The following is a 26,949-nucleotide window of genomic DNA, read 5'->3' as shown; positions in this document are numbered from 1 at the left end:
GGGAGGGCAGGAGCGTGGGAAGTGGCTGATAAAAGGCGTAATCAGCGCAAAGTTAAAATCTAATTAATAATGAACAGTAATCTAATTCATCTCTATAATTAACAAGTGCAACTACTAATTGAAAATAATTACATTTTAATCTAAAATCATTAAAAATAATCAAATGTTAACAAAAGAAAAGGCAGCCCCTGGGAAGACACAGGAGAAGACGTAGCTGATGCCCTGACCCCAGGTCCTATCGCACCAAAGCTGCTCGGCAGCTCCCAGGCGTGTGCCCAGCCCCAAATCCACGCGGGATGCTCCTGCCTGGTGCCTTCCCTGCCGGGGGCAGGGGGGGGTGAGCAGATAGGAAAGGCACAAGGTACACAGAGGTGGACCTCAAGCTTTGCACTATGAGATGGGCAACCAGACCAAGGCCCAGCAGCCAGGGCTGGGAAGGGGTGATGCTGCCCCAACGCATGCTAAGAAATGCCACCAATGTGGGGGGGGGTGTTTTACAACCCTTTAATTCCTCACCGCACCGATAATCCTGTCCCTGGGGACCAACCCAGCTGGTTTCCAAGAGACGGGGTGGGCTCCCCCATCCCAGGCTCTGCCGGGGTCCTGTACAGGGGGTGCCACCCAGCACCCCGTGCAGCCCCCACCGCGGGTGGTGGCTCAGATGACGGCTGCCAACGCTCAGCTCTTTTTCCCATCCCAGACCAGCAGATCCAGTTCCGCCTGTTCCTCAGGAGCCTTGGCCACCGCATTTTGGGCAGGCAGGTCTCCCTGCCCCAGATGAGCTGGTTTCTGAAAGCCCAGGCAGGCAGGCAGACCAGCAACACCCAGTGACCGGCTCAAAGGTCCCCACTGACAAGCTGCAATTGTTCTCCATGGCCAAGCAAAGCACGAGGCACGTGTGGATCAGATCTCTGGCTAATGAAGCAAACGAGCCTATTCGTACCCCACCAGGTGCAATAGCCCGGGTGGCCTTACCCCCAGGCACAACGGGCTCACTGCTCCCACTGTCTGTGCCCGCTCCCGTATCACTCAGAGGACTGAAGTGCTTCCCGCGAGGCTCAGGCACGTTGCCCGATTCCCATCCCCAAGACCACAGGGAATGCAAGTCGTCCCAGGGATGCTCCTGCGGCACCCTCTGCTGCAGCCTGCCCTCCCGCTCTGCTTCTCCAGCCCGTCTAATTGACAAGCGACTCTGTAAACCCCTCTGTAAATGACATGAGGGAGACAGGAAAGTGCCTTACCTGGAGCTGGGAAAGGCAAGTGGCCTCCTCAGTGCGCGGCTGGCAGCTACCAGGGATCTGGGTATTTGAGTGTTGCGGTCTCCTCCCCAGTCCCACTTTCAGAGCAGAAAAACTGGCTCTGCCGCCCGCCACGGGCAGCGCATGACACTGGGAACATGACCAGTCCCATTCGTGTCCGCAAGAGCCTCACTGACATTGCCTCTGGCGCAGGCAGGAGCAGAAAGACCTCCTGACCCTTTGCAAGCAAGCCAGGGCAGATCTGGAGGCTGCAGACATCCATGGGGACCAGCCCTGGGATGAGGGTGGGCACTGGGGACTCAATCCAGGAATGTGCTATGGTCAGGACCCTGTTTGAAGAAGAAAAGAGGGGATTTGGGGGTGTCCTTGAGACCAAGGTAGGTGGAACCTCCAGCATGTCCTTGCTCCCCGCTTGGTGGGAGGTATCAGGCTGCTCCAGGAGGTCCAGGCAAGGCCAGACCAGGCAGAGCTCAGCACTCCCAGCTCCCTGCAATGCTTGTCCTTGCTGCTGGCTTTCACTCCAACATATCATTAAGCAAATGCCTGTCAGAAGAGAGCAGTTACCAGCAGGTCTAAACGCTTGCATAATGTGCTTCCCCCTCTAAAGCAATGCCCTCGTTTCCACTAGCACCAATATGGGATAATAACAGTAACAATAAGTCAAGAAGGGCTTGTGTACCTGAAAGCTAATTTGTTTTCTCTACCTAATAAAAGGCATTACCTCTCCCGCAAGATTTGCCCCATTTAAAGCCTTCAACTCTACAACAAAGTTGCTCCCATAGTCATTTTACTTTAATTTACAGCATGCGTGGAGCCCCCTCCCACCGAGCGAGACCGGGTAACTCACACGGGGGGCAGGCAGCTGTACAGAAGTCACTGGTCCCAAAAACCTGGCCACGTCTGCCCCAGGCCTCCTCCACCAGAGCCTGCACCAGCCCCAGCTGTAGAGCAAGGGTCCCCTCCGCAGGTTTAGATCAGAAATAAGGGATGGGTTTTAAGGGCAAAGGTGGAAAAAACCTGGAAGAGCTCAGCCAAAATGTCGGCAGAGTCCCCGTTGCTGCCAATTTTACCATCGATGGCAGTGGTGCTTTCTAGCAGAGATGCATCAGCTCATACACAAATCATTCGGGGAACTCCCAGTGGCCAGAGCTGAGTCTGGGGGTAAACGACGGCAGCGATGCTGCCCGATCCCGGGGTGACACAGACGGGGAACTCAAGAGGCACAGGAGGGCAGTGGAGACAGGATGGGGCCCTGGGCTGGATCCAGGGAGGCTGTTTGGTGTCAGGACCAGCTGGCATCCACTCCCACTCCTCTGAGCAGCTCCTGCCACCACCTTAGGAAGATCCTCCCCCACAAACACCACGCTCAACCTCATTTTTAACTGGTGACCTCATTGCTCGCTCCCTGCCAGCCGCAGCCGGGCTCTCAGTACTCTGATGCGAGGAACCTAAGCCTGCAGCATCCTCCAGTTAGAGCAGCCCAGGGGACAGCCCTGCCATCGCTCCCTGGACACAGGGACACAAAGCATCACCCCGAGGCACTGGCTCTCAGGGACCATTCCAGCCATCTGGCCAGGCTGTAGCCATCGGCATCTGACAGCAGAGGGGCGGCTGCCACCACCCACCCAGCAGGACAGCAGAGAGTGGCAGGTCCCAGCCCACAGACTGCACGGGCTCTGCTCTCTCCCTGCAGCAGGCACAAAGCTGCCCTTGAAGGAAGGAAAGGAACCTGCCAGCCAGACCCGAAACACCAGCACGGGGCCACCTCCAAGCTGCTGTCACAGTGCAGAGCTGCAAGGGACTAGCTACACTCCCCGAAAACATTAATTAGCACAGTACTGGGCACTTATGTCCTCCATTTCTGTGCCAAGAAGCCTTTGGCTACAGAAGATCAATCTCTCTGCTTAAATCATATCATCATAGACCGCTGTTTATTTAGGATCCAGCGTGCACACCTGGGAAGGAAATGCCAGAACTCTCCTCCTCCTCCTCCTGTTCCTCCTCATCCTGCCTCTGAGTCAGACCATTTAATTTGTGCTGCGGGTGACCTGGGACAGCTGTCCCCTTGCTCGGGGCCACCAGTGACAACATAGCTGCTGCTTCTTCCAAAACGAGGACAACTGCTCATCCCGCCCGTGTCAGAGGTTTTGCTGCTCCTGAACGTGCATGTTTTAATAATGAAAAATGAGTTCCCGGGAAGCTGGTTGGGCAAGGCCTGGGAGCAAGTCCCGAAATCCATCGGGAGGACCGAGCCTTTATGGTTTAAACCTTTCCACAGCAGCTGCCAGGAAGCAGCTTTCACAGCTGCAAGTAACAGAATCTCTCCCAAGGAAAGAAAATAATTGTGGAAGGCTTTTTTTTTTTTTTTCTCTCTTCCCCTCCAAGTCACTGCCAGCATCTCGGCGAACTCTTATCTATTCTCAGCCACCTCTCACCTCCCCAAACACTACCAGAAGTGCTCAAATTACTGCCAGCTCTCATTAGGTTCATGCACAAGGCAAGGCCGAGCAATAAGACCTCCAGACAGCTGGATGCTGAATTCTGATGAATCCTTCGGGTAAGAAGATTTCAGCAGCTGTGGAACTGTTTTTGTTGGCGATCTCCTGCAGTCCTTGCGCAGGTACACAAGCGAAGCTGGTGCACATTTGGTTGTTGGCTGCTGTAATGAAATGTAGGTGGGCATATGACTGAAAGAATTACTGTCTGCATATTAAAAAAAAAAAAATCACCTTATTTCCTTTAATTATTAAACTACTCTGCACTAAAGCACTGCAGGTGAGTGGAATTTATCTGCAAGAGCAGCAGCTGCTGCTTCATAAAACCCTGTTATCTTTATTTCATCTCTTCCGACATCTCTGTAGATTTTGGCTTTGCGGTAGGAGCAAAGCTGCCATTTTGCACCGATGCGGGAATTGGGAGCTCTCACCCCCCAGCCGGGGTTCAGAGCCCTTTTTCCCATGGGACGGTACCCTGTCCTGAGAACAGCCCCAGCCGTCCCGGCCCCAGGGCAGCACCCAGCCCTGCCCCGCAAACCACAGTCAGGGCTGAGAAGAAAAAGACCAAAACCACAGTTAGTTCTTCTCATTTCATTCACGCCCATTGCTACCTTGATAGCTTTTATCTGAAATCATTGTCAAAATAAGTATTTTCTTTAATAATGCTATCAACCTAAAGAAGAATAAAAAATAGTTTATTGTACTGCAATTTTTTTTTTTTTTTACCCCAGACACACTCCTTTCAAGTCTAGTTTTCTTTAAGATGCAAAAGAAGGCTCTCCCTTTAGAGATCTGATCAGTCTAACCAGGACTAAGGCAAGGCTTTTTCCATATATATAAAATCAGAGGAGCATTAGCCAAAAGGTATTCTAATAATAAAAACACTTCTCTGCTGCACAAATAGAGCAGAAGAATGTTAAGCCTTCAGAACAGCAGAAATGTGCAAGACCTGCTAAAACCCGGAGGATTTTCAAAAGGGGGATATGAGCATCATTGTTACCAATGAGCGAGCACAGAGGCAGGTGTGACACTCGGTCACCTCTGGTTAGCTGTTCCTGAAGTTCCATTTTAGCTGTGCATTTCTGCTCTTGTGATTCCAACAGAGGCTGCTCCCTCCCAATGGGCAGGCTCAAAAGATAAAAATTGCAAAAAGGAACAAAGCAGGGAACTTTCACAGCACAAAGAAACAGATACCATATGTGGAGCAGCTTCTGAGACAAATTAGGACTCCCGCCAACAGAACCAAATTGCTTCCTCTCCCCCTACTTTAATATACCTTCCAAGAAGAAGGAGCATTGCATTAGAGTGTTTTTACACAGAAACGCGAGAAAAGCAGTATCCGAGTTTGTGAACAGTCTGTGGCTGACATGTCAAGCTGCACGGAAAAAGGGGAGTCCTCCTGCTAAATTCTCTCATTAAATCTTCCAAACACAAATCAATCCCTTTTAGCCAGTTCTCATTTATTGCTATAAAGCAAAGTACCCACATTCTTAGGGCCAGATCAGCATTTTCCCAGCTCGTGCTGAAGCAAGCACTCTGCAAGAGAATGAGAAACAGCACCCTAGTGAGAGTCCCTGTCCCACATCCCTGAGTCATTAACAGACATCTTCAGGAAGCCAGGGCTTCGCTTCACAAACAGCAGCTTGATAAGGAATCCCCTCTGCTGTATTCTTTCCAGCCTAGAAACCGCAAGGTTCATAATCATAAATATTTGCCTTTTCTTGCACCTCCTACGCAATATTCATTTCAAGACCAATGCAGAGCTATCAGGAACCCAATTATGTCCCTCTGACTTAAAAATCACACCATGATTTTAGCTAACTCTTTAACTAGCCAGCTGCTACTCTTTTCTCCGGCACTGTCTTCACAGTCCAGAGAGCTTCTCCAAAGAGCTTGTTAACGCATATAGCAGAGGGATTTCAGTGAAAAGATACAGACAGTCCATGAAAACAGAGAAGCAATCTGCACTTTAGGTCTGTCACGTTGTCCACCAGCCTGGACTAAGCTAATCACATCTCACAATGTGCTGCAAGAGCTGTCATTGCCAGACTGCATTTAATCACTGTTCTTGCAGCAGCAGCGATCAGAGTTAATCTTTTTCCCTTTAATAAGAGCCATTACATCATTCTCCAGCATGGAAACTATGAAGTGGGAAGGTCAAAAAGTTCTTAATTAGAAGGATTTTTATTGCTGTGGTAGTTCCGTTCTAGCCTCAATAAGAGAGATCTGCAGTACAGGCAGCAAGAGCTGGAAGGCATCTTGGATATACGAAGCACTGTTTGAAGCCTATGAAAACAAAAATCAAAATATACGCATGAATAATTATGCTACCAATCAGCTTTACTAACTACATACTCATTTCAAACAGCATTGATTAATGCACATAAGAAACAGAAGCCTAGCGCTTGTCAGATTTTTAAGGCTTCATTCTAGAAATCAGTTTATGTTTTTGAGGGGCTTTATGCCGCTAGGCAAAAAAGCAACTGGCTTAAAAACTGCCAAACAAGATTAGGTACAATCCAAATATAGGATTCTGTTTTTGATAACAGTTGAGAAGAGTTTATTTCAAAGTGAAACATACCCATGCTGCGGTAGGAAGGAAGAACACACCAACAGGAAACACCCGTTTCCTACCACACCTCAGAAGTTTACAAGCATTGAGAACCAACTTAACAGCTGGGAAGCGTTGGGACTCTCGCATGCTAATTTATGAGCTTGTCTAAGGTTTGACTTTGGACATTTAAATTCTAGAAATACAGACTGATGAATTTAATATGTGTCTTCTGTGTCAGCTGAGACCACAGAAGGCTCACTCTTCACTTAGTCAGTCCTCTCTTGCACAAATCTACAGACTTTTATTAAAAGTTTTAAGTTATTAGATAGGTAAGCAGAATCTTAGCCCATGGGTTAGAGAACTTGACAGGCATAAGGATACTGAAATGGAAAAAAACCAGCATATCTATTTTTTAAGTATTAGCTTAAAGTTTTAACTTCAGCATAACTGACCTCTAAAAACACTCCAGTGATTAAGGGATTAAGCACATCTGCTTTCTCTTTGACCTGCAGAGATCAGACATATATTATCCTGATTGAAAATTTGATCACATTTCTTCAAGCAAGATAAAGCTAAATCCTCAGTAAGTTTAAAATCACCATTGCTCCCTCGACTACAGGAAAGCTAAGTCACAAACTGCAGAGCACCTGCCCTGTAGCATGCAAATAAGAACACAGCAACCCACATACGCCCAACACAAGTTGGACATGAATACACACGTTACATCTTCAAATGAACTCTGGAGAATTTAGAGATAATGATGTTATCTTCGGTAACACCTGAGTGTTTTGGAAAATCCACAACAGGATCACAAATCTAATTTTCTTCTCTCTCCTTAGTACTCTCAGCACCAATTCCCACCCCCGCTCTGCGCCAGGCTGAATGCAGCAGGAGGCATTCAAAAGCTCAGCATACACTCAGCTGCCACAATTTGGGGAACGCTGGCCTAGAAGATCAGTTCACAGGGCAAAAAACTGCATATATAAGTGTGCAAACACAAAAAGCACTTTGTGGTGAAGATCCCAAGGCTGTAATCAACCAAGCACATCTTATTCCTAAGAACTATGGTGTTAACTCTTACCCCTGCAGTCGTTAAGCACGTAGTAAATTCTTTAGAGAAAGTTGACAGTTCTCTACACAGCACAATCGTCATTCTGTGGAAGAAGAGTAGGAAAACCATCTGGTAATTACAGTTTACAAGAATAACTTTCTTTTAGCATTCCTCTAACACACAAATACCTTGCTTCCGTGCACATAAAGCTAAATTAAACCAAAATCGATACAGAGCATATAAACAGCGTCTGAAGATCCAGAAGTTCCCCAAACAAATTAGGGAGGAGAAACATGGAAAAATAAATAATTCAAGCTGAAGACAGGAAACAGCATTCAGGGGACAGACACATTCATTCAAGAAGGAACAGTACTAACTTGTGGTTTTTTTTTTACTGACAACTGTCATTTTCTGACTATTTTCTTACTTAGAAAGTACTGCGTATTTCGTATACTTGCCAGGTATCTCCTGACAGAAAAGAACAATCTTGTGTTATTCATTATTTGTAAGACCAGTCTACTAATTAGTTGCAGAAATTTTACAATATCACGTACCTAACATACTAAATGATTAACAGAGGTAATTAAGAATCACTTCTATACAACTGCTTTGTCATATTTTAAATATCTGTCTACTAACTAGCACAAGCTTAGGGCAAACATTCTTCTTGGCTATATAAAAGCTTTCAAGTAGTTTCCTCTTTCCTATCAAGAAATGTTTTTAAGCTGGAAAAAGAAAGAGACAGCTGAATTCTGCTGGAAGATAGTGATGCAACTTTGAACACATATGCAGAATTCAAAAAGCCCTGAACCCCATGGATTTATTAGACAGTTTAATCAGTATGTTGAGTAATTATATGCTACACATTTACTATGAGATGAACTTACTGTGAAAGGGACTTGGCTCTGTCTGTGGCTGTCACCTCTTGTTTCTGACCATGTAGAAATAAAGCTGCAGTTTTGTGAAACATTTCGATGGAGCATGCTGTCAGTTCAGCCAGACTTCTTATAGCAAACGCATGAATATCCTGCGAGAGTTAAAAAGATTCCCCCCATAGCATACAAAACCCAGCAGTTTTTATTATTTAAAACAAGCGATTCACACAACATACTATCACTACACCACCCTTTCAGAATCTGCACAGAAACAGAAACCCATAAACTCCGGGAATCACAGCTGTAACTTAGCCACCAGATAAACACTCTGCGGTCAGATATTCTCTTCCTTCATTACTGAGTTACCTCTACTGAATTTTTAGCATCACGGTCACCATCTCCGGATTCCACTTCTTGGTTTTCTTCACTCCCTTTTTCTTCTTTAGGAAGGCTACTGTTGAATCGTGCTATCCATTCATGAGCAGATGTCCTCACCTGTATGAAGATGTGCCATAGTACTTAATGACTGGAATGAAGCCCCCCTGCACACCACAAAACATGGAGTATTGGACCTCTCTAGAGGAAGGAAACAGCTACGACTCCTGAGCTAGCGAGGAGAACCAGGACAAATGATCCTAGCACCTTCAGGACTTTGTAGAGTGTCAGATGCACTGATGTAGTCGAGGGCAGTCATTTCTCTAGCACTGGGTGCTGGAGTTTACCAGCAAGACCACAAGTAAGAGGTGCTTTAAAAACATGTCTGCAGAATGCTGCTGCCACTTGGTGGATCTGAAGGGTAGTGAAATAAAGGCAAGAAAGGCAATTCTACCGCAAACCAACTTCTGAACGTAGTAAAACCAGCTGCTTTGTACCAAGAGGAGGGCTTCAATTCATGACCCTAGGTTGATTTCATTGTGGTGGCTGAAGGGTTACTGCTCCCGGCTATCTTTGCCACCACTGATTACTGCCCAGTGACAGGGCAAAGACACACTAGTGTCTACTGATCCAGAGCCAAAGACATGACAGAATATGATTTTGCCCCATAAAGCCAAAGGAAAAGGCCCATCTCTTTTGCCTACTATTGTCAAAGGATCTAAAACGCAGCTTGGTTTCATGCCTTTGATATTTCCACAGGCAAAGCAGGACTGGGAAGCAGTTCCTGTGAGGAATCCCTCCAACTTTTAGAAGATGGGAAATAACTCACCATGATCAGTTTGTCTGGCTTTGAGCAGATACGCAATTCAGAAAACAACTCTGTTACTTCTTTTGTGAATTCCTCATCTCCTAAAGGACAGGAAAGGTTGAAGAATCCACATAAAGGACAGATACGGGAATAAGCAGCTCTTCAATGCACAACTGGTTCTGCACAAGTCTCTCAACTGTTTCCTTTATTTCTCTTTGAATCATCACCTCAGGCAAGAATGCATCAAACCTGCTCTTTTTAAATACAATTTATAAGGGAAGTTCTGAAAAGGTGGAGACATCAGTGCCCAAAGGTTAGCTTTTGCTTTTTCAATCCTGGTTTTGCAGATAAGGTAATTCTATTTTTTTTAAATTATTATTATTTTTTTTCAGGCAGCATTTTACAATGCATTAACTTGCGCATCACCTTGGGGAATGTGAAATATCACTTAAAGTCTATGGTTCTATTATATACGGCAGGGCAGATGTTAACAGTGGGGGGAAGGCTGTGAGATCCATCATGTGCAAATATAAAAGGTACATTAAATGTTAAATGGTAGCAAATGCAGGTGTGTAAGCCCTCCCTGATGAGCCATTTAGGTAAAAGCAATGCAAGAAATTTACATTTAAAGCTGTGTAATCCTCAAGAATCAGATGGCTCTTGTGTACGGAGGCACCTCTGAGCCTTTTGGTCTGTGTGGCTAACTCATTAAAAAAAAAAATTAAATAAAAAGGCTTTTTACTTTCCCACAGGTTGTAAACTCTATTCACAGTCTTTCCCTCACGGTCAGGGGAACCCAGCATCTCTTTGAATTTGCATCTTGGCTCAATGTCTGTTGTATGTATTGCCTAGGAGTCAAGCAACTTTAATCCTGCTCTGGCAAGAAATCGTTCCTGCTACAGAATTAATGCACAGCAGCTTTCCAGAGATGAAGACTATAGTTACCTGTCATGCTCCTGGCCACAGACAGCTTTAGGATTAAGCATCCACCTAAAGAATAACTTAACTTTGGCACCATGCCCATTGCTGGTGATCTCAGGGCTGGCTGGTTCTACACTGAGAATTTCATTGAGAACCACCTTCTCTTCCCACAACCTCTTACCCTTCTTTTCTTCCTCTTCTTCTTCAAAGAATTCAGGTAAAGAAAACGCTTCTTTGAGTTGCTCCATTTCATCCTTGAGTGTGTCCAACTCTTCTCCAGAGAGAGCATTTAGAACTGATTTCACCTAGTTAGGGGCAGCACAGCCACAAAGAGAATCATAAACTCAACAAGAAAAAGAAACAGGATGAAAGATGCAGCACTGGTTTACACTGCATGTAAAAACACCACAGATTGATATTCATGAGAAAGCCATATTTTACTACGGTAAGGAGGAAAAGGAAAGACCTATTTCTGAAGTCTCGTTAGATAACAATGGATTCTTAAGGAATTATTAAAATACTTTCTTTCGTAAAAAAGTGAATGAATTCTCAAATTGCATGCTGATCTGCCCTCCTCCATACCCCAAGGCAGAGAGGACAATCTCTGCTGAGCTTAAAGTACTCTCTGCTTCTCCAGACCAAGGCAGCAAACAAGTGGGTATGACGAGAGAGTAACTTGTAAAAAATTGCTGAAGGTACGAAGGAACTGAGGCTAGCTAGATAAAGAGAACAGCTCTAGGAGCTGACGACAGGCCATAATGCTCCCAAGGTAAACACCAGATCAAACTGAAGTTGTGTAATCAATCATTTTATAGCAAGTTCGGAGCACTTGATTTTACATGTATATACATATATTTCTCATCTTTTTTGCCCTGCTCAGCTGAACTTAAAATAGAAGGCAAATTGCTCAAGGCCATTACCTTTGATTCACTCTCTCTGGAAAGCATCTCTAAGGCCTCCAGATGCGAAAGACCCTGAAACTCATCAAACAGTAACCCATAATGGGCTTTCTTCTCTGTAGCCATGGTAACCTCAGTAGCTGTCTGCTGCTCTTCTTTCTCCTTTGCCTCTCGTAAGACCTGAAAAAGAAAAGCAGAGAACTCAGGTCAGTGCCAGAAGATACAGAGGAGAAGGCTTTTGGTTCAATAGTAAATGGTTGCTTAAAGACTGGACCACAAAAGAAGGGAGAAGAAAAGAGAAGAGCTGATGTGGAACTGCCATACCTGTGATAACGTAGAGGTTCTGTTCATTAAGCCCTTTGTTTTTTTGAAACCAGGGTCTCCCTCAGCTATTACATCCATTGTCTTTTTCCCGATGAATTCCAAGGCATCCAGACCTCCACTAATAACACTTTTGCCCTAGGAATCAGATTTGGATATACACATCGCATAAAAGTCACAGAAGACTATGCAATTGAAGACACTGAATCGGGGACTTTATACAGCAATGATACTCCAGACACTCACATGCAAGCCAAACTGGTCCTTGTCATCCTAAAATTCAACCCTAATTGCCACAAAGATAGCAGGACGACATGGAAAGAGACACAACATGCTATCATCCAACAGTTTAATATAGCACTCAGACAGCTGCAGCAATCTGATGGGAAATACATTTTTATTTTGTGAACAAGCTGGTTCTCGCCACATTAAAGTATTAAAGTATTTAGTTCTTGTCCTTCCAATCACAAAACACTAGACCAGTGGGCTGCTAACTCTTGTTCAAGCCTTAAAAGCAGAAGCAAGCTTTCCATCTGCAGCTCTTTCAAATTCACGGGCAAACTGACAAGACAGCAGATCACAAAAGCACATTTTCCAAGGGTAATGCGTTCCTTTGAAGTGCATTTCTCATGGTCACAGGAGCAAGCTCATTTCCAAGCAATTTGGGCTAGATTCACAAAAGTTTTTGAAGAGAATGGATTTCACCTCTAGACATTTCTGTGGAAATCAGTGGAAATATTCCAGGAATGAGTCTGACCCTGCATTTACCCAAATACTCTAAAGGAAAGGAGCAGAGATAGCAGAGTACAGAGGTGACACGCATAGGAACGCACACATGGGAATGCACACACCACACAGTCCACATTTTCTTTTTTGTTACGTATCAACATTCAATACAGAAACTATCAAAATTCAAGGCAACTTACATGTTAAGTGCCAGTTACAAGCAAGGCACGGGATAAAGACTGTCTGAAGGTTGAAACAGTTTCTCACCATTCATCCCACAAAAGTCAAAATTAAAAGTCTCCTCTTACGATGTTTCAGATGAAAGGTAAAAACCCCAACGCTCTCTTAAACCCGTTGTGTCCTGCATTCCCAACTCACTCACTGTGCTTTGGACAGCAGTAGAGATGGTTGATAAAACTCCAAGGGCCCCAGCAATAGGAAAGGAACTGCCATCATCAACTGCATCTGTGTTGCTACCACCAGCATTCTCGCTTCCTGCATTAGAAGGCAGAAAATTAACTTCCTCACTTCCAAAAAAAGATCCCATCAGCTGCAGAGTGAAGAAAATTACAAACATCAAGTGTCAGCCAGGAGCAGGGCTAGAATTGGGATTATCTACCTACCTACTTTTCAGTGCTAATAGAAGTAACCAATAGAGTATTATTTTAGCATACAGATATCTACTTCAACATGCAAGATGCAGGGTAAGGTGATGTTATTTTGGGGATGATTATGTTATGAGAAACATTTCAGTGTTGTTCTTACGCAGTAAAACTGACCTCTTGTAGCATCTCCAGTCTCTGAAGATATTTCACTAGGACTGGGGATCCCAAGGGTTGTTTCTGCTTTTTCTATGACATTTGAAATACCTTGACCTAGAGAAGACAGCAGCATTACTTTAACCATGAGATACAACAGAAATCAGAACAGAAACAGGATTAGGGCTACATATTGTTTTTTATCATTCTACATTCCTCCAGTTTGTGACAGTTCACCCAGTACTAAAACCTACTATCCAGCTTGCTTGCCAGTGTAATGAACTCAGGTTTCCTCTCAGCTTTTAAATAAAGTTGTAAATACCAGCTGAATATCGATTTAAAGTACCACCTGAAAATTATGCTAACACCTTAAAAACTTGAAAGTAATTTTGGCTGTGCATATCTCCTTAATCTCACTGTACCTTTTGGTACAAGTTTTCCCCATTACTTGAATGATTCTCTTGACGTTTTTCCAATAATTGCTTCTATAACAGAATTTCCTTTCTCTAGAAACAAGCTCAAAAGCACTAGCTTGAGACATGAAGTATGGTTAAAATATTTACCAAATACTAGAAAGAGCCTTACCTACAGTGGCTACAGTAGCAGACGCAGTTGACAGAAGAGATTTCCCCCAGCTTCCCCAGTACCCCCATCCTGTCTGAACTGCGGTAGGAGAATCGGAGACCTTTAATGAAGAAAAGCAGAAAAGAGTGACGCAGGTATTATGGCGAGGAGAGGAACACCAGCAGTCTGTGATGTGTAACTTTTGTGCAGCTTTTTCTTTTCAGATAAACAGCAATGTGAATTTTCAATAAAGCAGTGAGGCTTACGGTCAAAATTCTTCTGTGCATAAAGCCACGAAAACCATGAAGTCACGTTATTCAGAACCAGCATAGGAACACACCTTGAGGGTTTCAGCTGCAGGCTTTCCTGTGGCAGCAGGCTGGCTTGGGGGTTTGGGTTCAGGTCTTTTCCGAGTCATAGGCACAGGTTCAAGCTCTTGCTCTCTCTCTTCATTGCTCTCAGCACAGCCAAGTTCCTCTGCTTTCTGTTCATTTTCTTCTTCGTAAGAGGCTTCTTCTTTCAGACTTTCACTACTGTCTTTCTCAGACATGACTATGAACATCCGTAGTAAAATAATCACTCCCTTGTACACTTTGACATTAGTTCAAAAGCATCACATTTGTGTTTTAAATAATTAAACACAACTAAGATAGAAATTCCTTTATGTTGCCACTCGCACCCGCACAAACAGATTATGTTTTTAAGGGAATGTGTACAATGAGTTACATCTGACTAGAAGAAATGTCACACTTGGAAGTTTAAAGTCCCACAGAAACACGTGGCTTTATCTAACAGACACACCCTCTCCGCAGGAAAGAAACAGGTTGCTAACTCTGAAAAGCAAATGCAAGGTACAAAAGATCCTCAGATAATTAAATCCATGACTTGCTTCACCAAAAAAAAGCCGAAACAAATTGCTTGGGACAGCTGTTTTGAAGGGTTTCAGATACGAATGAGGATAGTTGTCAGAATGCCAAGCAGGTAGGGAGGCAGTGACTGGTTCACTTTTGTATTTAGGGCTCAGCTTCGCCAGGGTGTTAATGCCACCCAGGATTTGAAATGTGCTCCAGCTGCCACAAACACCAGCCCTGACATCGCCCGTTGGGGATGACAGTACCCACGCACAGGGCTGCCATGCTGCAGCCTGCTCACGGGGCAGGGGGTTCTCCCTCCCGGCAGCGGCACTTCACCAGCTCCGGGGCAGTAACGTGAAGGCAGCAGCAGGCAAGGACAGGCAGGGCATCCCCCAGCCCCCCGCCATTGAGCAGCATCCCCAGAGAGGCGACCTCTGATGCAGTCGGGGGAGTTACCCCCAGGAACGTGATTTTCTTGGCTTTAAGTGAAGGAATAGGGCAGCAGCCGCGATGGAAAGGGCAGTTCTGGGTGACAGACAGGGGACCCCCACCCTGTTTCCCCGGGACCCCCCCGCAGCACCCCCAAACCTGCCTGGCCACCGCCAGCTCCCCCGGCCCCCCACCGGGCCTGTCCTCACCCGGGGCTCCCCCTGCATCCCTCAGCCCTGGGGGTCTCCCTGTGCCTCCGCTTCCCTGGCAGACCCCCAGGGCCCCACAACCTCCATATGGGACTGTCTGCCCCACAGGGGACCCCCGAGTGCCCACAACCTGCCCACGGGAGTCCCTTGCCCCACAGGGGACCCCGGGTGCTCCAAACCGCGCCCCCCCCCAGGATTCCTTGCCCCACAGCGGACCCACAGGTGCCCACAACCCCCCCCACTCACAAACACACACACGAACATACATACGGGACACCCTGCCCTACAGCGCACCTCCGTGTACCCACAACCCCCTCATGGGGCTCCCTGCTCCACAAGGGACCCCCATATGCCCCAAAGTCCACCCCCCCCAGGGCTCCATGCCCCACAGGGGACCCACAGGTGCCCCAAAGCCCCCTCCCCTTGGGGGCTCCTCGTCCCACAGAAGGCCCCTTCAAGCCCCTTGTGCCCCCGGCCCTCCGAAGACCCGCTCCGCTGTCCCATCCCGGTCTCGGTGCCGCCTCACCCGCCAGCATGGACCAGGCCGGGCCGCCAGCTCCGCGCTGCCCCCGCCAGGCGGACCTTAACCATCGAGATCAGGCGCAGAGCGGCACTGGCCGGCTGACCCCGGAAGTGCGGCCCAGCCCGGAAGGGCGCGTGGGGAAGCAGTTCCGTGGCGGCGGGGCCGGCGGCGGCGGAGTGCGGTGGGACGGGTCCGGCCACTCTCTTCCCGGTGAGAGCCGCGTACCCCTACCTCACCGCGTCACTGTGACGTCAGGTGTTGCCTGGCGACGTCAGAGTTGGGGGGGAGCGACGCGCAGGCCCTCCCCGCTGCTGCGGGAGGTGTTGGGGGCCCGTGTCTTAGGGGCTGTTTTGGCATGGAGGTGCGGACGGGGAGGGGTAAGGCGGTATTCTGGTGTGATGTCAGACCCGTGTGACGTCAGGCCCATGAGGCCTGCGTTACCTCAGAGGTACGTCGTGTTTTTCTGAGCAGCTCGGCTTGAGCGGGGTATTTCCACGAGGGAACCCAGGCGTGTGTGGGGCCGGGGCTGCTGGGGACAAGGTTTCTGTGCTGTGGAGTTTTGTCCCCTGTTTTTTTTTTTTATAGCCAATAATAGGGAAAAAAAAAGATTGTTTTGGCGGTCAGGCCATCCCGTGTCCTTCGTTCATTACCCGGTGACATGCCAGGCAGCCACAGGACCACACACAGGGCAGAACACTGTGTCCCCTAAGGCAGTGCCTGCGGACGAGGTCGGCCCAGGTCTCATGGAGGTTTGCTCCCCACGTCGGTGCTTGGACTGTGGGTGCAGCTGCTCCCTGCAGAGCCTTCGCTGGTGCCAGCAGAGGGTGAACCCTCCCTGCTGCCTCTCCTGCTCTGGAAATGCATCTCTTGTCAAGCCTACAACATCTGTTTTCGTAAACTCTCTAGGAGTCTTCAGGGCTTGGCCACACGTGGCTCTCTGATTTGAAAGAAGGTCAGAGGGGCCTCACAAGGTGGTCACAGCAGCCTTATCGCTGCAAGACATCACACTGCTAGTAGGAAGGCGTGCTCTGTGCAAGAGCGATCCATTTAGATCTATTTAGTGCACGTTATTATCCATTAGCGTGTTGGAGATGCCAGAAAACATTTCCACGTCGTGTGCCAGAAGTGGCAGTTGGGTAGAACAGTCTGTGGTCTGTCTGGTGTGTCTCTGTTTATTGCTTCGCTTTTCTCCAGGTATGAAATGATGTTATAAGCAGTGAATGTGAAGCCATATGACCTGCAACCTCTTGGGCCTCAATTTTGCAGTGCCTTATAAATATGTGTACTTTTAAGTACTATCAGTACTTCCATGGACCTCAGTGGGACTACTTATAGTGCTTTAAGTTAAACATAGATACACTTTTTCAGGATAAGAGCCAAAGATGACTCATACAAGTGTATGCATCACGGATTTTTATCTTTCCACCACTATTTGTTGTTACAACTTATGGTTCAATAAAGGTTAAATATGTAGAGCTCAACTTCAGGTTCAGTTGTAAAATAGCCAGTTTATATTCCTCACATTTCATCTTGCTTGGGCTTAATGCTTTCTTGAAGAATTGTGGTGTTGGCACTGCTCACGCTTTATCCTTTTTCGGTCCTTTATCAGCTCCAGCAGCTGTTTTGCATAAGTGTGATGGTTGAAGAATGTGGATTTCGCAGATCGTTTTATTTTTCTGAGCACTCGTCAGTGAGAGATCATTGTCTGCTTAGCAATAATGGCTTTTCCAAGAGCAAAATGTGACAAACAATTTCTAATAAATCAGGCCTCGAAGAGTTTAATAGTAAAATTCAATGACCCATCACCAATGTTTTATACATTATGCAAGCTCAGTGCAAATATAGTGGAGAGTATATGCAATTACTGAAGATAATTATCTTATTCTTATGAGGGGAAAATGTTGCTGACTATTTCTTGTGTTAAATAATTGACTGAGGTTCCTAATGTCATTTTAGGAGGAGTGTCACAGATGCTTGGAAATCTAACAATTTAAATTTAATAATTTAAGATGACAATAACTCAGGCAAAGTACAGGAGGTACTGGAATTATTCTCTAATAAATCTAAAACATTATTAGTTGGGAGGTTATTGTTTTGGAAGACAAAGTTATTCTGTGCGTTTGATGAGATACTGAAGATGAGGGTTTGACTTCACTGCAGAGCTATCATCAGTTGTAACTGCATCAAATGCTGTGAAGTCAAGTCCCAGTGCATGCAAAAGCCATTAAGTGCGGTGGCATTTTAAACTGAAGGCAGCTGGGTTGTGGAGCGATGTATGCTGAATATCTGCAACCACAGCACCTCACTTGCTAGCGCAAGCGGTGACAGACACTCAAATGGCAGCACTGGCAATCCAAATGTCAGTGGTCTACAAACTGCTAACGATCCACAGCCTGCCTTTAAGGTGACCCAAGTTGTCATCAGCCTTCTGAAGGCTCTGAAACCCTCAGAAAATACTGGGGATTTAAAAAAGGAAGGCTGAAACCACTCCTTCAAACAGAAGATTAGTTGTTGATCAACTAATCGGTACTGGGTTTTTTTCAGACCTGTGCAGTCAATGTGGCTGGGATATTCTTCTTCACAGGCAGCAGGACTCAGTAGCACTGAAGTGTGACTGTTGGAAAACAGGAATGAAAGAGGCCTTGGTATATTTTTAACTGTTTAGCTGTGGGAAAGTAGCTTCTTCAGCGGTATAATTGATTTCTGAGCGTTGGTCTCAAATAAGCGGACAAGAGGCATGATAGAAAAAAGAGTGGGGCCAACTAAAGAAACAAAACGAGGGCAGATGAAGGGATTGCTGTTTACAAGGAAACAAGTAGAGGGCCTGTTTTCCAGTTTCTCTTGCAGGATTCACTGGGTGAGTTGGTTAGTCAAGCTTGAAGGAGAGTTGGACGCAGCTGTCTTCTTTGTTAAACTGATTTTGGCAATAGCTGCAACAGAAATGGGTCAGATACACGTTTCTCATCAGATGTCAAGTCTGGGATCTGGTTTGGCCTCTGGCAAATTATCTTTAACTGAAAAAAATTCCATCTGGGTAGTGTGTTATCAGCAAGTTTTCCTGTTCCTGAATAAGCTTAATTTTTCTCTGTTGAAAAGACAATTACTACAAATCACCTGTATTTATTTATATTATTTTTCATAAATTATAAGATTTCTATCTGCTTTAGGCAGTGATAACGAGAAGTGCCTGCATTATTTATTAAGAAAATGTATTCCTTTGTATTGTGTTATTTATGAAATTCAACTCCGCTAGCATTTGTTATTGGTAGAAGGCAAGATGATAGTTTGAAGTCACACAGTCAATGGGATGAAGTGAGATGTTCTTTAAGATAACATTTTGGCCTGGGGCTTCTGTACTTTGTAAATTGTTTTTTAGGGTTCTGGCGCAGTCTAGATGGAATCATAACTTCAGGGAATGCATATTGGATTAGAAATTTTCTTGAATGAGGCTTCCAGGAAAATTGATTGCAGATTTTCTCTTATTGGTGTCATCTCATTTTGTTAGAAGTTGGTTTTATTCTGGTTTTTAAAAAAGAAAAATCCTTGTGAGCAAAGAATATAAAATTAAAGGCTGTATCCTAATGTCTTAAAAATATCTTTTGTGCACAATAATTTGAAGAGTGTGAAATCTGTCCCTAGACAAAAACAATTTTTCAAATTGCAGTGAAGTACGGGGCAGAATTTAGGTAGAAAAGATGATAAACAAGGTATAACCACTCAGACGCAGCAGCATAAAGAAAAAGATTTTCAATAGGAGCTTATTGTAAAACAAACAAGAAAAAAAAAGAGGCAGAGTTATAAAATGCAATATCAACAAGATAGATTGCAAAAAAGGAAGTATATTTAGACATCAGTGCCCTGATATTCAGAAAGGGACTTCCTCTCTGTTGCTCTAGATAACTAACACAAGAAACTAGAAGCGTATTATGTAGTACTTAGACATCTAACACTGACCGTGCCTCTAAAATCAAGTAAGTAGATGTATAAATGCTAAAAATCAGGTTTGTGAGTGCTTTGGTTTTTTCTAGATGCTAAATGAAAGACTGACTTTAGGAAATCAGGGCTTAAAAGCACTGATATTGATGGGGAGGGAGGCAGAAATTATGTCCTTTTTCTTGCTTTTCTTCCTGTATTAAGTGAAGCACTTTTTCTCTGTTAATAAATGCAGAATCCACTTTCTGACCCTAAAGATAGTTATGCATTTTAAGTAGTCTGAACAATTTGTTCTTTTTTAAAAACGTTTTTCCCCTTAATGATTATTGTTTCTGAGATTATTTATTTGGATGGGAAGATGAACAGCTGGAGGACCGAAAGTTGTGCTAGTGCCTCCTTACCCTTGTTTCATTACTGTGTTCTGAGCAAAGCTCTGATTTGGAATCTCTCGGCTGACAGTTTATATTATGCTAATCGAAATCTGTTTGCTGGAAATGAAATTTGAATATGCTGTAAGCTTGCTGTCAATAAACTTAATTCTTTTTCTTTTTTTTTCCAGTTGGATTTCCAGTTTCCACTTCTGATATTGATGGTCTTGAAAGTGCATTTGGATCCAAGACGTTTTCTATCGCTGAATCAAGAGCCTTCTCTCTTATCTCAGAGCAATACAGACAGCCTAATATCATATGACCTCATTTCTCCAAATTAAATGAAAAAAGAATTTTCTGTAGCTTTCCATGAAGCTCAGCTATTGCCTGTTAATTTTGACTGTTAGTGCTGATCTTGTAATCGGATATACACTGGAAAATGTAGCTTCAAATGGGACTGTCGCTTTTGGGTCTTTCAATACATCACTTCATGCAGTGTCTCAAGCTTTAGTAAGTTCTCCAGCACACCATGATATCATAGCCAAAGAGGGGACCAGTATTTTAATTGAATGTAAACTGAACATCAGCCAGTATGAATATATTCTTTGGTATAACTCCAGAGGACACCTGCTTCAACAGAAAGATGAAGGTGAGCTTTCCTGCTGTGTTCTATCCTTCAGTATTCCCCTTTTATACAGTATCTGAAAACCTCTGGGACTTTATTATCATTTTCTCTTCTCGTCCTCCCATTTTTACAGTAGGCAGATAAGGAGAGAGCAAGAAAAAGCCCTTTGCCCTGTGGCGTGTGCCATGAGAATTATACCTGAGTTCTTCTGTCCTAGCCCATCCATCCTGCTGTGGTGCCCCACAGAATCAATTCAGTCAAGAGGTATCACAGTATTCAATACAGGAGAAATGAGTCTGTATCCTACCAGATGCTAACTGATGTTTTTATTTATTATTACTCTGGTTTATATTATATTTTCCCAAACACATAAATTAAACAAAATTCTCTGCAACTTCTGACTTTTTCCAGCCGGCAATCAATGTTTTAATTTTGTTACAGGATTTTTTAAAGCATGGGGTAACTTACTACCTTTATTTTCTCATGTATGCACCAGTGAGACTGTGGAAACTAACACAATTTGTAATGGTCAATGATGAAATACGTGCTATTTAACCCTCTTGTACAAAGGGAGAAGATAGATTCCTAGCCATTGGCTCTTATAGTTCTGTCGCAGTAGTTTTTAATTTTCAAAAAATAATGTCTTTTAGAGATGCATGTGGTTTTTCGCTACTCTATTAGTATTAATGAAGGTCATCGAGCTAATTGATAGGATCTTCTCGGAGGCCGTCTTTCTGCCTTAAGTATTCAGTAACCTCTTTGTAGTTAGAATGCCATCTGGAGATTAGCTCAAAGTAGAGTAATTAGAAGAATGAGTTATGAAAACAGTTTTCCCCCTAAGTTATAAATGCGTAGGAAATACTGTATAAAGCTAGCTTCTTTTATTGATTTCTTTTTACATTGGTTTTGTATATTAGCACTGCATGCTCAGCAGAAAACTCAAGAAAATCCCGGGTTCTTTTGCCAGCGGAGCCATTTACTGACTCTGATCTTTTTCATGGGTCACTTGACTTTTGATTCCGAACATACGGAAAATTAGACTTTATAGAGGACAGTCTTTCAACATAGTGTTACACAGTGGGTGAGAAGCACTGGTTAAGAATTAGGTTCCCTGTCAGAAAGAGCTGGCAGTCCAAAAGCACACAAGAAACTGCAGATGAGAGAAAGCAGCAGAACCAGAGAAGCAGGCATGCACAATAATTTACCATTAAGCAGTAAGGTTGGTACCTGGTTTGTGGCCTTCTATATCAGAAGCACGAAAAGGAAATTTCCGTCCTTGGTGTACTGTTTGTATTATTATGCCAGAAATGGACTGCTTACTTCCAAGCTCCGTCTCCTGTTGATGGAGCAAACAACATGTGTTTAGTTTACCAAGTGATTTTTATTTCATTAGCTCAGTTTATTTCTTTTGAATCTCCAGGTGGACGGTGGAGGATTGCTGATAACTCCCTTAACATCACAAAGGTCAACTTTGCTGACCGGGGGCGATACACGTGTGCAGCTGTTAGTCGCAATGACACTTCATATTACACAGTCACCTTGAGGGTTATCTTCACCTCAGGAGACATGAGTATCTACTACATGATTGTGTGCCTCGTTGCCTTTGCTATCACCCTCATTTTAAACATAACCCGTCTGTGCATGATGAGCAGTCACCTCCGCAAAACAGAGAAGGCTATCAATGAGTTCTTCAGAACGGAAGGGGCTGAGAAGCTTCAGAAGGCTTTTGAGATAGCCAAGCGTATCCCTATCATTACATCTGCCAAAACACTAGAGCTGGCCAAAGTCACTCAGTTTAAGACCATGGAGTTTGCTAGATACATTGAAGAGCTTGCCAGAAGCATTCCCCTTCCACCACTGATCCTTAACTGCAGGGCGTTCATGGAGGAGATCTTTGAGGCTGTGCGAGTTGACGACCCTGATGAAGTTGGTGAGGAGGAAAAACAGACCCAAGGCTGCGGTACCCAAGCTGCGATATACCCCATCAACCCAGAGATCAAGCGCAGCGATTCACCAGCCGGGGATTCAGACGATGGGTCCATGAATGAGCAAGGTCAAGAGATAGCCGTCCAGGTGTCCATTCACCCGCAGTCAGAAGTGCAGAGCATTGACACTGTTTCTCACGACAGCTGCCAGTTTCCACCTTCTGAGGAAGGCACCTGCTGAGTCCAGCGCTACGCTGTTGTGAAGGGACCAGAGATGACCCAAGGATACTGCGAGAAAGGGGTCTGCAAACAAGCTGCCTCAGTCCCATATGCACAAGAGTTATCCAAATTGCAAAGTGCCAGAACTGCTACTGAAATCTGTATTTTCTGTCAGTGTTGATCTAACGATTTCAAGTCTGTTAGAGAAAGCCATTTGGAATATTGTGCAGTGGCTTTTCTTTTTAAAGCGAGCTTGCTATACTTAAAATATTTACAAAACAGGAATTCTTTGTCCTTTACTCCTTGGTAGCTTCTGATACTTCTAATCTGTATTAGAAGCGGCCAAGCTGAGCAGTACAATTTGCAATAAGATCTTTTCCACAAAGTGGAGCCGGAATTCCTTTGAGTCAATGGTGTTGTCCTGATGAATTGAGTTGTGTGCTCTTTTTGAATTGCCTCTTGGTGCGTGTAGCCCATCAGAACCATGGTGAGCTTGAACAAATCTGTTTTGTGTCGTGTGCTTCTATGTTGCTATCAAAATGTACTGTACTTAGGAAAAAGAATAGTACCAGGATCTGCTGCTGGATTAAACAAATTGTTGCAGTTTCAAAGCAGCTTAGAGAACAACCAGGGGGTCTCAGTTTTCCATGCATCTGCAGAAAACTTGTGTGTACTCTAGTGTGCAGAGGGCGAATTGTTGTTACAAAGCTTGTCACGTAAACTCGGTGCTGATTGCCAAAGCGCCTTACCCTGGTTCTGTCTTCGAGAACAGAGCAGTAACAGCACTGCTGGCACTCTCTTTCTTTCGACTTTGCTGATTTCACTTACTATAGAAAATCCAAAGTTTTATATTGTATTTGACATTATTGTGAGAAAAGAATGGCAGTAATATGTAGTGGCATAATTTATAAATTAATTCATCTACAGATCAGATGTCTCAGGCACTTCTCTGAACAACATTATAATAAAGGAGAGGAAAAGTAGTGACACTCACTTTGCTCTGGCTAGTGCTTTCAGAAAGCAGTTGAAGAGAGAGTGGTTAGCGGAGGGGCTGGCTGAGCTGTTTGCCAGCCACTGTTTGCAGGAGCGGAGTAACTCACGGACCGTGCTCTGTCTCATCTGCTGAAGAGGGGTGGCAGAAGGGAGAGGCGCAGGTGCTGACATAGGTACACACATAAGTACTTCACCAAGGATATCTCGCATGGCTTCCTGAGCTGTAGAGATCCAGCCTCAAGGAATCAGAGTGCAGACAAGAATGTAATTTCTTCTTTCACTCTTTGGTGCTGTTTTTTTTTTTCTCCTTAACATTTGTAAGTTGTATCACTTAAATAGCATTTTATATCCTGTTGAGATTTAGTAGATGTAAGGCTTGTAAGCACTCCACAAATTAATTTCTTACAACTACTGGAAGCATATTGCCATATAATTTTAACAACTTGGCAACAGGAGCACCATTTAATTTCCCACAACTCTTTTTTCTTTCCTTATTATTACAGAAATGTCAGTTGAACAAGTGATTTTGGATGGCTGCTCAGGATTCTTAAGAGGATTTGACATTACATTTACATGAGTAGAGATGGAAAACAAGCAGGCACGGTGGTAATAGCAGGGTGGGGCTGTCTGTTGTAATGCATGCTCGTAACAAAGGGTCTGGACAAATTATATTTATCGTATCATGTCAGAGAATGGGAAACTGAAGCATCTCTTAACATTTTAAACTACCTTCTGGGGAAAGTTCTGCAGTCAGCTACCAGTAAACGCAGCCTAGTTGGCTTTGGTTTGTCAGATAAGTGGCGTTTGTCAGGAGGGAAGAAAATGGCTAGCCTTGGTTATAGCAGTATTCCCGCCAGCTTGATACCTTTTCCAAGATTGTAGCAAACTTTATCTGCTTCAGGAGAATAAAGCCTTCTCTAGACACTTCCAGTAGCTACTGCCCTCAACAGTAAGTTCTTTTTTGCTTCCATAGTTTGGTGGCACTTTATGTCCAGGTGAAAAGTTTGTATAGTTTTGTGTAACCTGTCTGGTTTCTTTTAAGTTTTTTGAGGTCATCGGTGTTAAAAGATACTCTTGTGGATAAATGCCTAGTTCTCTTAGAAGCCCTGCTAAGATGCTGCTGGCTTCACTTCTGTACTACGACGAGCTCTGCAGCTTTCTTGCACGTGCATGAGTGGAGATTTGGGGGTTTGCACTGATTTGGATGTCCTAGTTGGAAGAGGTGAAGGCTACAAGAGAGAATGATAGGTTTTAATCTCCTTTGGCTCTCCTGATGGCTCTCCACGAGCCATCAGGATTTTACCTGCACCTGCCTTTTTTCCCCATAAATAGCTCTCCTTACTTCTGTGAAACTCTTGCATTATATGCAGCAGTGGCATCTTGGCCATTTTCCCCCTAACTACGTATGCAGTGTAGAGATGCAGCTACAAAATCAAAGCTGCAGTTAATTGCTTCCTAAGAAGCAGTTGTGCAGTCGTGATTGACAGATGTCTCATCGGAAGCGGCAGTTTACAGGTGGCAGAATGACACTAGAGGTGTGTCAGATGGGTGTCAGGAGAGCAGTTTCTAGATTAATTCAATCTGTTCGTTGATTTTTACACTTTATTTACATAGCTCCAAGTTCTTACTAAGCACAGCTACTCGGTGTCTTCGTGTGTCCTGTTGCTGGTGGAGAGGAAAGAATGGTCATGCATAAAGGTCCTCAAAAATGCAGTTTCAGTGTCAATTGCTGGATAGTAAAGCTAAGAGTTTTGCTGAATTATTACAGTATTTTGTTCGGTAAATTAATTTCATTCCTGGGAAGGAGGCTGTTTTGTAAGGATTTCAGTAAATCAGGAGTACTTATTAAATGATCCTACTCCCACTGAATTCAATTAGAGCAGATTTGAAGCTCTAGTATATTTTACAAATGATATTACAGGATTTTTATGCATCTGAAAGCAAGGATGGTGGGGATGTTATACTATAAATGTGATTTCCAGAGAATGAAATCTGACACTGGTTTGCAAACAATGTGTGAACTATTCTTGTTATCCTGACTAGATGTATGCACTTGAATTTGTTTGATGCGACTAATTGACTATTAACATTGAAAGATGATGTAAACATCAGTGTTTCTCTCTTAATTTTTTGTAGGACAAGGAGAGTCTACAGTGGTTTCCTTGCTTTAAACTAAATTCTTTGACAATCACAAGGCTATTTTTCTCTTCTTTGTGACTTACTTTAAATAATGTTAAATCTACTTGTTATCCAAGAGTACCTAAGACTAACTTTGTAGTGGTTATTTGTATTACCTGTAATGTAACTGTTTAATGTAACCACATAGGATTTCATACTTTCATAAAATGAATTGGTAGATTTGCAAAATAAATTAAAAACGGAAGCCTCCTTTTGTTAGGGTTTTCTTTTTTGTCAGTGAGGGGCGATGAGTGCCTGTCTGTCCGAGGTTAAATAGCAGCGGTATGCAACTAAGCAAAGGTGGTTAGCCAGCCTGACGAAGGTCGGCGGGGTGTTCAGTTATCTGATAGCAGTTCCTGCTATGACGTCTTTGGGTCTGTCGTTTTTCTATGTCTCAAAGTCCCCAGCAGCATCTGTAATAATTGTTACAGCTACATAAACAAATGGTAACGGACATGAAATGGTCTCAGGAAGGCCCGTGCGTCCTCCTTGATTTCACTTTTGCAAGGTAAAAGGGCGATGGTGAAGTGCAGTGACCGTCAGCCACAAACCTGTATTTTCTGTTCTTACCTTTTTCACGGGATTGTACTATTCTGTATTGTAATCACATCTTTTTTTTTTTTTTTTTTAAGTTCTGCTCAAAACCCAGTATATTGGGACACAACTTATCTCCTAAAAGGCAACGCAGCACAAATGTGGAGTATCTAAAGCTTTTGAGTCACCAGGTCCGTGTCGCTGTTTTTCCAGTGAGTTGCTGAGATGGCATAAAGGAATTTCCACTCCTGCGCCAAGGGAAGGATGTGGGCTGCTCTCACTCTGCATCCCTAGAGCTGGAGGAGGCGTAGGTCTGACTTTACCCTTGCCCTTTGCTAGCCAGCAGTTTATTACATTAAACAGGGAGGGAGTAACATCCCCTGGAGTGCTGTGCTGGGCACACTGAGAATGGAAAGGAGGGGACCAGGCTTGGGTTCCTGATCCCTTTGCAATCAATTCAGAGTATTAAACTCTGCCAGGGGATGATCCCAAGCCCCTAAGCGAGGCGTTTACTTATCCCCACCGGTTACACGGGGAAGGTGTATTTCCCATG

The 26,949-nt window shown here is 44.4% G+C and overlaps 2 protein-coding genes across 5 annotated transcripts; one reads left to right on the top strand and one right to left on the bottom strand.

Moving 5' to 3' along the window:
* Window positions 1-4,432: 4,432 nt before the first annotated feature.
* On the bottom strand, window positions 4,433-15,779 carry FAM114A2 (family with sequence similarity 114 member A2). 2 transcript variants are annotated; one of them, XM_054217108.1, is made up of 14 exons: window positions 15,625-15,779; window positions 13,947-14,158; window positions 13,628-13,727; window positions 13,064-13,159; window positions 12,667-12,779; window positions 11,562-11,696; window positions 11,259-11,417; window positions 10,520-10,643; window positions 9,439-9,518; window positions 8,601-8,729; window positions 8,247-8,386; window positions 7,390-7,462; window positions 6,761-6,814; window positions 4,433-6,040 (listed from the first exon to the last, which is right to left on the bottom strand). In XM_054217108.1, the coding sequence occupies exons 1-14, from the start codon at window positions 15,632-15,634 to the stop codon at window positions 5,939-5,941; spliced, it is 1,527 nt and encodes a 508-aa protein (XP_054073083.1). In that variant the 5' UTR covers window positions 15,635-15,779; the 3' UTR covers window positions 4,433-5,938. The 2 variants fall into 2 exon arrangements, with proteins under 2 accessions (XP_054073083.1, XP_054073085.1); XM_054217110.1 differs by having other exon boundaries at window positions 13,947-14,439; window positions 15,625-15,762.
* MFAP3 (microfibril associated protein 3) lies at window positions 15,737-26,122 on the top strand. Of its 3 annotated transcripts, none has more exons than XM_054217111.1 (3): window positions 15,737-15,831; window positions 20,114-20,571; window positions 21,968-26,120. In XM_054217111.1, exons 2-3 carry the CDS (start codon window positions 20,292-20,294, stop codon window positions 22,711-22,713), a joined length of 1,026 nt encoding a protein of 341 aa, XP_054073086.1. In that variant the 5' UTR covers window positions 15,737-15,831; window positions 20,114-20,291; the 3' UTR covers window positions 22,714-26,120. The 3 variants fall into 3 exon arrangements, with proteins under 3 accessions (XP_054073086.1, XP_054073087.1, XP_054073088.1); XM_054217112.1 differs by lacking the exon at window positions 15,737-15,831 and adding an exon at window positions 15,862-16,069; XM_054217113.1 differs by lacking the exon at window positions 15,737-15,831 and adding an exon at window positions 20,681-20,811 and having other exon boundaries at window positions 20,441-20,571; window positions 21,968-26,122.
* The last annotated feature ends 827 nt before the right edge of the window (window positions 26,123-26,949 follow it).

The sequence above is a fragment of the Rissa tridactyla genome, chromosome 11, assembly GCF_028500815.1.
Source record: "Rissa tridactyla isolate bRisTri1 chromosome 11, bRisTri1.patW.cur.20221130, whole genome shotgun sequence".
Classification (NCBI taxonomy): domain Eukaryota; kingdom Metazoa; phylum Chordata; class Aves; order Charadriiformes; family Laridae; genus Rissa; species Rissa tridactyla.
The sequence above is the reverse complement of the archived record's forward strand: the minus strand, read 5'-3'. Positions and strand labels throughout refer to the sequence as shown.